The sequence below is a fragment of the Lissotriton helveticus genome, chromosome 5_1, assembly GCF_964261635.1.
Source record: "Lissotriton helveticus chromosome 5_1, aLisHel1.1, whole genome shotgun sequence".
In the NCBI taxonomy this organism is placed as follows: Eukaryota; Metazoa; Chordata; class Amphibia; order Caudata; family Salamandridae; genus Lissotriton; species Lissotriton helveticus.
In genome coordinates, this window is record NC_136065.1 from 9,699,077 (window position 1) to 9,716,079 (window position 17,003).

At 52.7% G+C, this 17,003-nt stretch overlaps 2 protein-coding genes across 5 annotated transcripts in view; both read right to left on the bottom strand.

Annotated features, from left to right (window-relative positions):
* LOC144754057 (saoe class I histocompatibility antigen, A alpha chain-like) overlaps positions 1–17,003 on the bottom strand; it is a 1,371,606-nt gene that overhangs the window by 521,989 nt on the left and 832,614 nt on the right. The gene's annotated exons all lie outside the window — the stretch shown is intronic.
* Positions 1–17,003, bottom strand: part of LOC144754058 (class I histocompatibility antigen, Gogo-OKO alpha chain-like) — a 538,990-nt gene that overhangs the window by 324,407 nt on the left and 197,580 nt on the right. For 3 of the 4 annotated variants that reach the window (XM_078641573.1, XM_078641574.1, XM_078641575.1), the window contains exon 6: positions 575–682. The exons of the other annotated variant lie outside the window; for it this stretch is intronic. In XM_078641573.1, the coding sequence (XP_078497699.1) occupies positions 575–682 (108 nt within the window). The remainder of the gene's footprint in view (positions 1–574; positions 683–17,003) is intronic. 4 annotated transcript variants of the gene reach the window in all.

Consider the following 17,003-nt stretch of genomic DNA (forward strand, 5'->3'; position numbering starts at 1 on the left):
AGTACACCCCGCAGTATACTCAGTGCTTTACAGCTTCCATCGTACCCTCTCTGAAGGCACCGCTATCAGAGTTCACTCCGCAGTATACTCAGTGCTTTACAGCTTCCATCGTACCCTCTCTGAAGGCACCGCTATCAGAGTACACCCCGCAGTATACTCAGCGCTTTACAGCTTACACATTGTCCTGGAGCTCCCCACATCTCACTTGAACCTGGTCCAGGAAGGCGCAGGGTGTTTCAGCTCAGCATCCAACCAGAATGGTTGAAACATGGGGTCCAATTTTCATTGGCAGAAGACTAGTAACTGTTACAATTGGGGGCAGATTTAAGATTTGTTCATGCATTGGGGTTGGAGACTGAATATGAAATAGTGCAGTCCATGACCCTGATAAGCAGTTCATCGACAAGGAAATACCTGCTCCACCCTCCTCAGAGTAAAGGAGGCAGGCCTCCAAGCATGGATGTGTCCCCACCCCTTACTCAGAGTGGCAGATGGCATTCACCTGCACCCTCCCGCATATGAATCAGGAAGTGATGGTACCTCCCACTCACAGTATCAAACTGAATCCACTCACCTGATGTTTTCTTGTAGACAACCCAAGCGACAGCAGCGATCAGTCCAACACCCACGAGGGCTCCAATGACGCCTCCGATAATGACCCCCATCGGAGGAGATTTCTCTTCTGTGGGACAGAGATGGACAGGAGCAGAGTTACAGGGCAGAAACCACTTCAAAGATATGAAATATGATGCAGTAACACTAACACCTATCAGGTATAAAGATCTCTGTGAGTAAAGGGTCAGAGAGAGCTGTGCCCTATTCTGGGAACAGAGGACTGATCCCACTACAGCCAAAGGTATACTCACTGCTCTGTAACCCTCCGCACTCACTCCTATCACACCACAGCACATTGTATACTCACTGCTCTGTAACCCTCCACACTCACTCCTATCACACCACAGCACATGGTATACTCACTGCCCTATAACCCTCCGCACTCACTCCTGTCACACCACAGCACATGGTATACTCACTGCTCTGTAACCCTCCGCACTCACTCCTGACACACCACCGCACACGGTATACTCACTGCTCTGTAACCCTCCCCGCTCACTCCTATCATACCACAGCACACGGTATACTCACTGCTCTGTAACCCTCCGCACTCACTCATATCTCACCACAGTCCACGGTATACTCACTGCTCTGTAACCCTCCGCACTCTCACTCCTATCACACCACAGTCCACGGTATACTCACTGCTCTGTCACCCTCCGCACTCACTCCTATCACACCACAGTCCACGGTATACTCACTGCTCTGTAACCCTCTGCACTCACTCCTATCACACCACAGCACATGGTATACTCACTACTGTGTAACCCTCTGCACTCGCTCCTATCACACCACAGCACATGGTATACTCACTGCTCTGTAAGCCTCTGCTCTCACTCCTATCACACCGCAGCACACGGTATACTCACTGCTCTGTAACCCTCCACACTCACTCCTATCACACCACAGACCATGGTATACTCACTGCTCTGTAACCCTCCGCACTCACTCCTGTCACACCACTGTGCACGGTATACTACCTGCTCTGTAAACCCTCCGCACTCACTCCTATCACACCACAGCACATGGTATGCTCACTGCTCTGTATCCCTCCGCACTCACTCCTATCACACCACAGTCCACGGTATGCTCACTGCTCTGTAACCCTCCGCACTCACTCCTATCACACCACAGCACATGGTATACTCACTGCTCTGTCACCCTCTGCACTCACTCCCATCACACCACAGTCCACGGTATACTCACTGCTCTGTAACCCTCCCCGCTCACTCCTATCACACCACAGTCCACGGTATACTCACTGCTCTGTAACCCTCTGCACTCACTCCTATCACACCACAGCACATGGTATACTCACTGCTCTGTAACCCACCGCACTCACTCCTATCACACCACAGCACATGGTATACTCACTGCTCTGTAACCCTCCGCACTCACTCCTATCAAACCGCAGCACACGGTATACTCGATGCTCTGTAACCCTCCGCACTCACTCCTATCACACCGCAGCACACGGTATACTCACTGCTCTGTAACCCTCCGCACTCACTCCTATCACACCACAGTCCACGGTATACTCACTGCTCTGTAACCCTCCGCGCTCACTCCTATCACACCACAGCACATGGTATACTCACTGCTCTGTAGCCCTCCGTACTTACTCCTATCACACCACAGCACATGGTATACTCACTGCTCTGTAACCCTCCGCACTCACTCCTATCACACCACAGCACATGGTATACTCAGTGCTCTGTAACCCTCTGCACTCACTCCTATCACACCACAGCACATGGTATACTCACTGCTCTGTAACCCTCCGCACTCACTCCTGACACACCACCGCACACGGTATACTCACTGCTCTGTAACCCTCCCCGCTCACTCCTATCATACCACAGCACACGGTATACTCACTGCTCTGTAACCCTCCGCACTCACTCATATCTCACCACAGTCCACGGTATACTCACTGCTCTGTAACCCTCCGCACTCTCACTCCTATCACACCACAGTCCACGGTATACTCACTGCTCTGTCACCCTCCGCACTCACTCCTATCACACCACAGTCCACGGTATACTCACTGCTCTGTAACCCTCTGCACTCACTCCTATCACACCACAGCACATGGTATACTCACTACTGTGTAACCCTCTGCACTCGCTCCTATCACACCACAGCACATGGTATACTCACTGCTCTGTAAGCCTCTGCTCTCACTCCTATCACACCGCAGCACACGGTATACTCACTGCTCTGTAACCCTCCACACTCACTCCTATCACACCACAGACCATGGTATACTCACTGCTCTGTAACCCTCCGCACTCACTCCTGTCACACCACTGTGCACGGTATACTACCTGCTCTGTAAACCCTCCGCACTCACTCCTATCACACCACAGCACATGGTATGCTCACTGCTCTGTATCCCTCCGCACTCACTCCTATCACACCACAGTCCACGGTATGCTCACTGCTCTGTAACCCTCCGCACTCACTCCTATCACACCACAGCACATGGTATACTCACTGCTCTGTCACCCTCTGCACTCACTCCCATCACACCACAGTCCACGGTATACTCACTGCTCTGTAACCCTCCCCGCTCACTCCTATCACACCACAGTCCACGGTATACTCACTGCTCTGTAACCCTCTGCACTCACTCCTATCACACCACAGCACATGGTATACTCACTGCTCTGTAACCCACCGCACTCACTCCTATCACACCACAGCACATGGTATACTCACTGCTCTGTAACCCTCCGCACTCACTCCTATCACACCGCAGCACACGGTATACTCGATGCTCTGTAACCCTCCGCACTCACTCCTATCACACCGCAGCACACGGTATACTCACTGCTCTGTAACCCTCCGCACTCACTCCTATCACACCACAGTCCACGGTATACTCACTGCTCTGTAACCCTCCGCGCTCACTCCTATCACACCACAGCACATGGTATACTCACTGCTCTGTAGCCCTCCGTACTTACTCCTATCACACCACAGCACATGGTATACTCACTGCTCTGTAACCCTCCGCACTCACTCCTATCACACCACAGCACATGGTATACTCAGTGCTCTGTAACCCTCTGCACTCACTCCTATCACACCACAGCACATGGTATACTCACTGCTCTGTAACCCTCCGCACTCACTCCTATCACACCACAGCCCACGGTATACTCACTGCTCTGAAACCCTCCACACTCACCCCTATCACACCACAGTCCACGGTATACTCACTGCTCTGTAACCCTCCGCACTCACTCCTATCACACCACAGCCCCAGGTATACTCACTGCTGTGTAACTCTCCGCGCTCACTCCTATCACACCACAGCACGTGGTATACTCACTGCTGTGTAACCCTCCGCACTCGCTCCTATCACACCACAGCACATGGTATACTCACTGCTCTGTAACCCTCTGCTCTCACTCCTATCACACCGCAGCACACGGTATACTCACTGCTCTGTAACCCTCCACACTCACTCCTATCACACCACAGACCATGGAATACTCACTGCTCTGTAACCCTCCGCACTCACTCCTGTCACACCACAGTCCACGGTATACTACCTGCTCTGTAAACCCTCCGCACTCACTCCTATCACACCACAGCACATGGTATGCTCACTGCTTTGTAACCCTCCGCACTCACTCCTATCACACCACAGTCCACGGTATGCTCACTGCTCTGTAACCCTCTGCACTCACTCCTATCACACCACAGCACATGGTATACTCACTGCTCTGTAACCCACCGCACTCACTCCTATCACACCACAGCACATGGTATACTCACTGCTCTGTAACCCTCCGCACTCACTCCTATCACACCGCAGCACACGGTATACTCGATGCTCTGTAACCCTCCGCACTCACTCCTATCACACCGCAGCACACGGTATACTCACTGCTCTGTAACCCTCCGCACTCACTCCTATCACACCACAGTCCACGGTATACTCACTGCTCTGTAACCCTCCGCGCTCACTCCTATCACACCACAGCACATGGTATACTCACTGCTCTGTAGCCCTCCGTACTTACTCCTATCACACCACAGCACATGGTATACTCACTGCTCTGTAACCCTCCGCACTCACTCCTATCACACCACAGCACATGGTATACTCAGTGCTCTGTAACCCTCTGCACTCACTCCTATCACACCACAGCACATGGTATACTCACTGCTCAGTAACCCTCCGCACTCACTCCTATCACACCACAGCCCACGGTATACTCACTGCTCTGAAACCCTCCACACTCACCCCTATCACACCACAGTCCACGGTATACTCACTGCTCTGTAACCCTCCGCACTCACTCCTATCACACCACAGCCCCAGGTATACTCACTGCTGTGTAACTCTCCGCGCTCACTCCTATCACACCACAGCACGTGGTATACTCACTGCTGTGTAACCCTCCGCACTCGCTCCTATCACACCACAGCACATGGTATACTCACTGCTCTGTAACCCTCTGCTCTCACTCCTATCACACCGCAGCACACGGTATACTCACTGCTCTGTAACCCTCCACACTCACTCCTATCACACCACAGACCATGGAATACTCACTGCTCTGTAACCCTCCGCACTCACTCCTGTCACACCACAGTCCACGGTATACTACCTGCTCTGTAAACCCTCCGCACTCACTCCTATCACACCACAGCACATGGTATGCTCACTGCTTTGTAACCCTCCGCACTCACTCCTATCACACCACAGTCCACGGTATGCTCACTGCTCTGTAACCCTCCGCACTCACTCCTATCACACCACAGCACATGGTATACTCACTGCTCTGTCACCCTCTGCACTCACTCCCATCACACCACAGTCCACGGTATACTCACTGCTCTGTAACCCTCCCCGCTCACTCCTATCACACCACAGTCCACGGTATACTCACTGCTCTGTAACCCTCTGCACTCACTCCTATCACACCACCGCCCATGGTATACTCACTGCTCTGTAACCCTCTGCACTCACTCCTATCACACCACAGCACATGGTATACTCACTGCTCTGTAACCCACCGCACTCACTCCTATCACACCACAGCACATGGTATACTCACTGCTCTGTAACCCTCCGCACTCACTCCTATCACACCGCAGCACACGGTATACTCGATGCTCTGTAACCCTCCGCACTCACTCCTATCACACCGCAGCACACGGTATACTCACTGCTCTGTAACCCTCCGCACTCACTCCTATCACACCACAGTCCACGGTATACTCACTGCTCTGTAACCCTCCGCGCTCACTCCTATCACACCACAGCACATGGTATACTCACTGCTCTGTAGCCCTCCGTACTTACTCCTATCACACCACAGCACATGGTATACTCACTGCTCTGTAACCCTCCGCACTCACTCCTATCACACCACAGCACATGGTATACTCAGTGCTCTGTCACCCTCTGCACTCACTCCTATCATACCACAGCACATGGTATACTCACTGCTCTGTAACCCACCGCACTCACTCCTATCACACCACCGCCCATGGTATACTCACTGCTCTGTAACCCTCTGCACTCACTCCTATCACACCACAGCACATGGTATACTCACTGCTCTGTAACCCACCGCACTCACTCCTATCACACCACAGCACATGGTATACTCACTGCTCTGTAACCCTCCGCACTCACTCCTATCACACCGCAGCACACGGTATACTCGATGCTCTGTAACCCTCCGCACTCACTCCTATCACACCGCAGCACACAGGATACTCACTGCTCTGTAACCCTCCGCACTCACTCCTATCACACCACAGTCCACGGTATACTCACTGCTCTGTAACCCTCCGCGCTCACTCCTATCACACCACAGCACATGGTATACTCACTGCTCTGTAGCCCTCCGTACTTACTCCTATCACACCACAGCACATGGTATACTCACTGCTCTGTAACCCTCCGCACTCACTCCTATCACACCACAGCACATGGTATACTCAGTGCTCTGTAACCCTCCGCACTCATTCCTATCACACCACAGCACATGGTATACTCACTGCTCTGTAACCCTCCACACTCACTCCTATCACACCACAGCCCACGGTATACTCACTGCTCTGTAGCCCTCCGTACTTACTCCTATCACACCACAGCACATGGTATACTCACTGCTCTGTAACCCTCCGCACTCACTCCTATCACACCACAGCACATGGTATACTCAGTGCTCTGTAACCCTCTGCACTCACTCCTATCACACCACAGCACATGGTATACTCACTGCTCAGTAACCCTCCGCACTCACTCCTATCACACCACAGCCCACGGTATACTCACTGCTCTGAAACCCTCCACACTCACCCCTATCACACCACAGTCCACGGTATACTCACTGCTCTGTAACCCTCCGCACTCACTCCTATCACACCACAGCCCCAGGTATACTCACTGCTGTGTAACTCTCCGCGCTCACTCCTATCACACCACAGCACGTGGTATACTCACTGCTGTGTAACCCTCCGCACTCGCTCCTATCACACCACAGCACATGGTATACTCACTGCTCTGTAACCCTCTGCTCTCACTCCTATCACACCGCAGCACACGGTATACTCACTGCTCTGTAACCCTCCACACTCACTCCTATCACACCACAGACCATGGAATACTCACTGCTCTGTAACCCTCCGCACTCACTCCTGTCACACCACAGTCCACGGTATACTACCTGCTCTGTAAACCCTCCGCACTCACTCCTATCACACCACAGCACATGGTATGCTCACTGCTTTGTAACCCTCCGCACTCACTCCTATCACACCACAGTCCACGGTATGCTCACTGCTCTGTAACCCTCCGCACTCACTCCTATCACACCACAGCACATGGTATACTCACTGCTCTGTCACCCTCTGCACTCACTCCCATCACACCACAGTCCACGGTATACTCACTGCTCTGTAACCCTCCCCGCTCACTCCTATCACACCACAGTCCACGGTATACTCACTGCTCTGTAACCCTCTGCACTCACTCCTATCACACCACCGCCCATGGTATACTCACTGCTCTGTAACCCTCTGCACTCACTCCTATCACACCACAGCACATGGTATACTCACTGCTCTGTAACCCACCGCACTCACTCCTATCACACCACAGCACATGGTATACTCACTGCTCTGTAACCCTCCGCACTCACTCCTATCACACCGCAGCACACGGTATACTCGATGCTCTGTAACCCTCCGCACTCACTCCTATCACACCGCAGCACACGGTATACTCACTGCTCTGTAACCCTCCGCACTCACTCCTATCACACCACAGTCCACGGTATACTCACTGCTCTGTAACCCTCCGCGCTCACTCCTATCACACCACAGCACATGGTATACTCACTGCTCTGTAGCCCTCCGTACTTACTCCTATCACACCACAGCACATGGTATACTCACTGCTCTGTAACCCTCCGCACTCACTCCTATCACACCACAGCACATGGTATACTCAGTGCTCTGTCACCCTCTGCACTCACTCCTATCATACCACAGCACATGGTATACTCACTGCTCTGTAACCCACCGCACTCACTCCTATCACACCACCGCCCATGGTATACTCACTGCTCTGTAACCCTCTGCACTCACTCCTATCACACCACAGCACATGGTATACTCACTGCTCTGTAACCCACCGCACTCACTCCTATCACACCACAGCACATGGTATACTCACTGCTCTGTAACCCTCCGCACTCACTCCTATCACACCGCAGCACACGGTATACTCGATGCTCTGTAACCCTCCGCACTCACTCCTATCACACCGCAGCACACAGGATACTCACTGCTCTGTAACCCTCCGCACTCACTCCTATCACACCACAGTCCACGGTATACTCACTGCTCTGTAACCCTCCGCGCTCACTCCTATCACACCACAGCACATGGTATACTCACTGCTCTGTAGCCCTCCGTACTTACTCCTATCACACCACAGCACATGGTATACTCACTGCTCTGTAACCCTCCGCACTCACTCCTATCACACCACAGCACATGGTATACTCAGTGCTCTGTAACCCTCCGCACTCATTCCTATCACACCACAGCACATGGTATACTCACTGCTCTGTAACCCTCCGCGCTCACTCCTATCACACCACAGCACATGGTATACTCACTGCTCTGTAGCCCTCCGTACTTACTCCTATCACACCACAGCACATGGTATACTCACTGCTCTGTAACCCTCCGCACTCACTCCTATCACACCACAGCCCACGGTATACTCACTGCTCTGAAACCCTCCACACTCACCCCTATCACACCACAGTCCACGGTATACTCACTGCTCTGTAACCCTCCGCACTCACTCCTATCACACCACAGCCCCAGGTATACTCACTGCTGTGTAACTCTCCGCGCTCACTCCTATCACACCACAGCACGTGGTATACTCACTGCTGTGTAACCCTCCGCACTCGCTCCTATCACACCACAGCACATGGTATACTCACTGCTCTGTAACCCTCTGCTCTCACTCCTATCACACCGCAGCACACGGTATACTCACTGCTCTGTAACCCTCCACACTCACTCCTATCACACCACAGACCATGGAATACTCACTGCTCTGTAACCCTCCGCACTCACTCCTGTCACACCACAGTCCACGGTATACTACCTGCTCTGTAAACCCTCCGCACTCACTCCTATCACACCACAGCACATGGTATGCTCACTGCTTTGTAACCCTCCGCACTCACTCCTATCACACCACAGTCCACGGTATGCTCACTGCTCTGTAACCCTCCGCACTCACTCCTATCACACCACAGCACATGGTATACTCACTGCTCTGTCACCCTCTGCACTCACTCCCATCACACCACAGTCCACGGTATACTCACTGCTCTGTAACCCTCCCCGCTCACTCCTATCACACCTCAGTCCACGGTATACTCACTGCTCTGTAACCCTCTGCACTCACTCCTATCACACCACCGCCCATGGTATACTCACTGCTCTGTAACCCTCTGCACTCACTCCTATCACACCACAGCACATGGTATACTCACTGCTCTGTAACCCACCGCACTCACTCCTATCACACCACAGCACATGGTATACTCACTGCTCTGTAACCCTCCGCACTCACTCCTATCACACCGCAGCACACGGTATACTCGATGCTCTGTAACCCTCCGCACTCACTCCTATCACACCGCAGCACACGGTATACTCACTGCTCTGTAACCCTCCGCACTCACTCCTATCACACCACAGTCCACGGTATACTCACTGCTCTGTAACCCTCCGTGCTCACTCCTATCACACCACAGCACATGGTATACTCACTGCTCTGTAGCCCTCCGTACTTACTCCTATCACACCACAGCACATGGTATACTCACTGCTCTGTAACCCTCCGCACTCACTCCTATCACACCACAGCACATGGTATACTCAGTGCTCTGTCACCCTCTGCACTCACTCCTATCATACCACAGCACATGGTATACTCACTGCTCTGTAACCCACCGCACTCACTCCTATCACACCACCGCCCATGGTATACTCACTGCTCTGTAACCCTCTGCACTCACTCCTATCACACCACAGCACATGGTATACTCACTGCTCTGTAACCCACCGCACTCACTCCTATCACACCACAGCACATGGTATACTCACTGCTCTGTAACCCTCCGCACTCACTCCTATCACACCGCAGCACACGGTATACTCGATGCTCTGTAGCCCTCCGCACTCACTCCTATCACACCGCAGCACACGGTATACTCACTGCTCTGTAACCCTCCGCACTCACTCCTATCACACCACAGTCCACGGTATACTCACTGCTCTGTAACCCTCCGCGCTCACTCCTATCACACCACAGCACATGGTATACTCACTGCTCTGTAGCCCTCCGTACTTACTCCTATCACACCACAGCACATGGTATACTCACTGCTCTGTAACCCTCCGCACTCACTCCTATCACACCACAGCACATGGTATACTCAGTGCTCTGTAACCCTCTGCACTCACTCCTATCACACCACAGCACATGGTATACTCACTGCTCTGTAACCCTCCGCACTCACTCCTATCACACCACAGCCCACGGTATACTCACTGCTCTGAAACCCTCCACACTCACCCCTATCACACCACAGTCCACGGTACTCACTGCTCTGTAACCCTCCGCACTCACTCCTATCACACCACAGCCCCAGGTATACTCACTGCTGTGTAACTCTCCGCGCTCACTCCTATCACACCACAGCACGTGGTATACTCACTGCTGTGTAACCCTCCGCACTCACTCCTATCACACCACAGCACATGGTATACTCAGTGCTCTGTAACCCTCTGCACTCACTCCTATCACACCACAGCACATGGTATACTCACTGCTCTGTAACCCTCCGCACTCACTCCTATCACACCACAGCCCACGGTATACTCACTGCTCTGAAACCCTCCACACTCACCCCTATCACACCACAGTCCACGGTATACTCACTGCTCTGTAACCCTCCGCACTCACTCCTATCACACCACAGCCCCAGGTATACTCACTGCTGTGTAACTCTCCGCGCTCACTCCTATCACACCACAGCACGTGGTATACTCACTGCTGTGTAACCCTCCGCACTCACTCCTATCACACCGCAGCACACGGTATACTCACTGCTCTGTAACCCTCCACACTCACTCCTATCACACCACAGACCATGGAATACTCACTGCTGTGTAACCCTCTGCACTCACTCCTGTCACACCACAGTCCACGGTATACTACCTGCTCTGTAAACCCTCCGCACTCACTCCTATCACACCACAGCACATGGTATGCTCACTGCTTTGTAACCCTCCGCACTCACTCCTATCACACCACAGTCCACGGTATGCTCACTGCTCTGTAACCCTCCACACTCACTCCTATCACACCACAGCACATGGTATACTCACTGCTCTGTCACCCTCTGCACTCACTCCCATCACACCACAGTCCACGGTATACTCACTGCTCTGTAACCCTCCCCGCTCACTCCTATCACACCACAGTCCACGGTATACTCACTGCTCTGTAACCCTCTGCACTCACTCCTATCACACCACCGCCCATGGTATACTCACTGCTCTGTAACCCTCTGCACTCACTCCTATCACACCACAGCACATGGTATACTCACTGCTCTGTGACCCACCGCACTCACTCCTATCACACCACAGCACATGGTATACTCACTGCTCTGTAACCCTCCGCACTCACTCCTATCACACCGCAGCACACGGTATACTCACTGCTCTGTAACCCTCCGCACTCACTCCTATCACACCACAGTCCACGGTATACTCACTGCTCTGTAACCCTCCGCGCTCACTCCTATCACACCACAGCACATGGTATACTCACTGCTCTGTAGCCCTCCGTACTTACTCCTATCACACCACAGCACATGGTATACTCACTGCTCTGTAACCCTCCGCACTCACTCCTATCACACCACAGCACATGGTATACTCACTGCTCTGTAACCCTCCGCACTCACTCCTATCACACCACAGCACATGGTATACTCAGTGCTCTGTCACCCTCTGCACTCACTCCTATCACACCACAGCACATGGTATACTCACTGCTCTGTAACCCTCCACACTCACTCCTATCACACCACAGCCCACGGTATACTCACTGCTCTGAAACGCTCCACACTCACCCCTATCACACAACAGCACTTGGTATACTCACTGCCCTGTAACCCTCCGCGCTCACTCCTATCACACCACAGCACATGGTATACTCACTGCTCTGTAACCCTCCGCACTCACTCCTATCACACCACAGCACATGGTATACTCACTGCTCTGTAACCCTCCGCACTCATTCCTATCACACCACAGCACAGCACAGCACACAGTATATTCATGCCTTTGTAACCCTCCGCACTCACTCCTATCGCACCACAGTCCACAGTATACTCACTGCTCTGTAACCCTCCGCACTCACTCCTATCACACCACAGCCCCAGGTATACTCACTGCTGTGTAACTCTCCGCGCTCACTCCTATCACACCACAGCACGTGGTATACTCACTGCTGTGTAACCCTCCGCACTCGCTCCTATCACACCACAGCACATGGTATACTCACTGCTCTGTAACCCTCTGCTCTCACTCCTATCACACCGCAGCACACGGTATACTCACTGCTCTGTAACCCTCCACACTCACTCCTATCACACCACAGACCATGGAATACTCACTGCTCTGTAACCCTCCGCACTCACTCCTGTCACACCACAGTCCACGGTATACTACCTGCTCTGTAAACCCTCCGCACTCACTCCTATCACACCACAGCACATGGTATGCTCACTGCTTTGTAACCCTCCGCACTCACTCCTATCACACCACAGTCCACGGTATGCTCACTGCTCTGTAACCCTCCGCACTCACTCCTATCACACCACAGCACATGGTATACTCACTGCTCTGTCACCCTCTGCACTCACTCCCATCACACCACAGTCCACGGTATACTCACTGCTCTGTAACCCTCCCCGCTCACTCCTATCACACCACAGTCCACGGTATACTCACTGCTCTGTAACCCTCTGCACTCACTCCTATCACACCACCGCCCATGGTATACTCACTGCTCTGTAACCCTCTGCACTCACTCCTATCACACCACAGCACATGGTATACTCACTGCTCTGTAACCCACCGCACTCACTCCTATCACACCACAGCACATGGTATACTCACTGCTCTGTAACCCTCCGCACTCACTCCTATCACACCGCAGCACACGGTATACTCGATGCTCTGTAACCCTCCGCACTCACTCCTATCACACCGCAGCACACGGTATACTCACTGCTCTGTAACCCTCCGCACTCACTCCTATCACACCACAGTCCACGGTATACTCACTGCTCTGTAACCCTCTGCGCTCACTCCTATCACACCACAGCACATGGTATACTCACTGCTCTATAGCCCTCCGTACTTACTCCTATCACACCACAGCACATGGTATACTCACTGCTCTGTAACCCTCCGCACTGACTCCTATCACACCACAGCACATGGTATACTCAGTGCTCTGTCACCCTCTGCACTCACTCCTATCACACCACAGCACATGGTATACTCACTGCTCTGTAACCCACCGCACTCACTCCTATCACACCACCGCCCATGGTATACTCACTGCTCTGTAACCCTCTGCACTCACTCCTATCACACCACAGCACATGGTATACTCACTGCTCTGTAACCCACCGCACTCACTCCTATCACACCACAGCACATGGTATACTCACTGCTCTGTAACCCTCCGCACTCACTCCTATCACACCGCAGCACACGGTATACTCGATGCTCTGTAACCCTCCGCACTCACTCCTATCACACCGCAGCACACGGTATACTCACTGCTCTGTAACCCTCCGCACTCACTCCTATCACACCACAGTCCACGGTATACTCACTGCTCTGTAACCCTCCGCGCTCACTCCTATCACACCACAGCACATGGTATACTCACTGCTCTGTAGCCCTCCGTACTTACTCCTATCACACCACAGCACATGGTATACTCACTGCTCTGTAACCCTCCGCACTCACTCCTATCACACCACAGCACATGGTATACTCAGTGCTCTGTAACCCTCTGCACTCACTCCTATCACACCACAGCACATGGTATACTCACTGCTCTGTAACCCTCCGCACTCACTCCTATCACACCACAGCCCACGGTATACTCACTGCTCTGAAACCCTCCACACTCACCCCTATCACACCACAGTCCACGGTATACTCACTGCTCTGTAACCCTCCGCACTCACTCCTATCACACCACAGCCCCAGGTATACTCACTGCTGTGTAACTCTCCGCGCTCACTCCTATCACACCACAGCACGTGATATACTCACTGCTGTGTAACCCTCCGCACTCGCTCCTATCACACCACAGCACATGGTATACTCACTGCTCTGTAACCCTCTGCTCTCACTCCTATCACACCGCAGCACACGGTATACTCACTGCTCTGTAACCCTCCACACTCACTCCTATCACACCACAGACCATGGAATACTCACTGCTCTGTAACCCTCCGCACTCACTCCTGTCACACCACAGTCCACGGTATACTACCTGCTCTGTAAACCCTCCGCACTCACTCCTATCACACCACAGCACATGGTATGCTCACTGCTTTGTAACCCTCCGCACTCACTCCTATCACACCACAGTCCACGGTATGCTCACTGCTCTGTAACCCTCCGCACTCACTCCTATCACACCACAGCACATGGTATACTCACTGCTCTGTCACCCTCTGCACTCACTCCCATCACACCACAGTCCACGGTATACTCACTGCTCTGTAACCCTCCCCGCTCACTCATATCACACCACAGTCCACGGTATACTCACTGCTCTGTAACCCTCTGCACTCACTCCTATCACACCACCGCCCATGGTATACTCACTGCTCTGTAACCCTCTGCACTCACTCCTATCACACCACAGCACATGGTATACTCACTGCTCTGTAACCCACCGCACTCACTCCTATCACACCACAGCACATGGTATACTCACTGCTCTGTAACCCTCCGCACTCACTCGTATCACACCGCAGCACACGGTATACTCGATGCTCTGTAACCCTCCGCACTCACTCCTATCACACCGCAGCACACGGTATACTCACTGCTCTGTAACCCTCCGCACTCACTCCTATCACACCACAGTCCACGGTATACTCACTGCTCTGTAACCCTCCGCGCTCACTCCTATCACACCACAGCACATGGTATACTCACTGCTCTGTAGCCCTCCGTACTTACTCCTATCACACCACAGCACATGGTATACTCACTGCTCTGTAACCCTCCGCACTCACTCCTATCACACCACAGCACATGGTATACTCAGTGCTCTGTCACCCTCTGCACTCACTCCTATCACACCACAGCACATGGTATACTCACTGCTCTGTAACCCTCCACACTCACTCCTATCACACCACAGCCCACGGTATACTCACTGCTCTGAAACGCTCCACACTCACCCCTATCACACAACAGCACTTGGTATACTCACTGCCCTGTAACCCTCCGCGCTCACTCCTATCACACCACAGCACATGGTATACTCACTGCTCTGTAACCCTCCGCACTCACTCCTATCACACCACAGCACATGGTATACTCACTGCTCTGTAACCCTCCGCACTCATTCCTATCACACCACAGCACAGCACACAGTATATTCATGCCTTTGTAACCCTCCGCACTCACTCCTATCGCACCACAGTCCACAGTATACTCACTGCTCTGTAACCCTCCGCACTCACTCCTATCACACCACAGCACATTGTATACTCAGTGCTCTGTAACCCTCCGCACTCACTCCTATCACACCACAGCACATGGTATACTTACTGCTCTGTAACCCTCCGCACTCACTCCTATCACACCGCAGCACATGGTATACTCAGTGCTCTGTAACCCTCCGCACTCACTCCTATCACACCACAGCACATGTTATACTCACTGCTCTGTAACCCTCCGCACTCACTCCTATCACACCACAGCACACGGTATACTCACTGCTCTGTAACCCTCTGCACTCACTCATATCTCACCACAGTCCACGGTATACTCACTGCTCTGTAACCCTCCGCACTCACTCCTATCACACCACAGTCCAAGGTATACTCACTGCTCTGTAACCCTCCACACTCACTCCTAGTACACCACAGTCCACGGTATACTCACTTCTCTGTAACCCTCTGCACTCACTCCTATCACATCACAGCACACGGTATACTCACTGCTCTGTAACCCTCCACACTCACTCCTATCACACCACAGCACATGGTATACTCACTGCTCTGTCACCCTCCGCACTCACCCCTATCACACCACAGCACACGGTATACTCACTGCTCTGTAACCCTCCGCACTCACTCCTATCACACCATAGCACATGGTATACTCAGTGCTCTGTAACCCTCCGCTCTCACTCCTATCACACCACAGCACATGGTATACTCACTGCTCTGTAACCCTCCGCACTCACTCCTATCACACCACAGCACATGGTATACTCACTGCTTTGTAACCCACCGCACTGCACTCCTATCACACAACAGCACATGGTATACTCACTGCTCTGTAACCCTCTGCACTCACCCCTATCACACCACATCACACGGTATACTCACTGCTCTGTAACCCTCTGCACTCACTCCTATCACACCGCAGCACATGGTATACTCACTGCTCTGTAACCTTCTGCACTCACTCCTATCACACCGCAGCACATGGTATACTCACTGCTCTGTAACCCTCCGCGCTGCACTCCTATCACACCA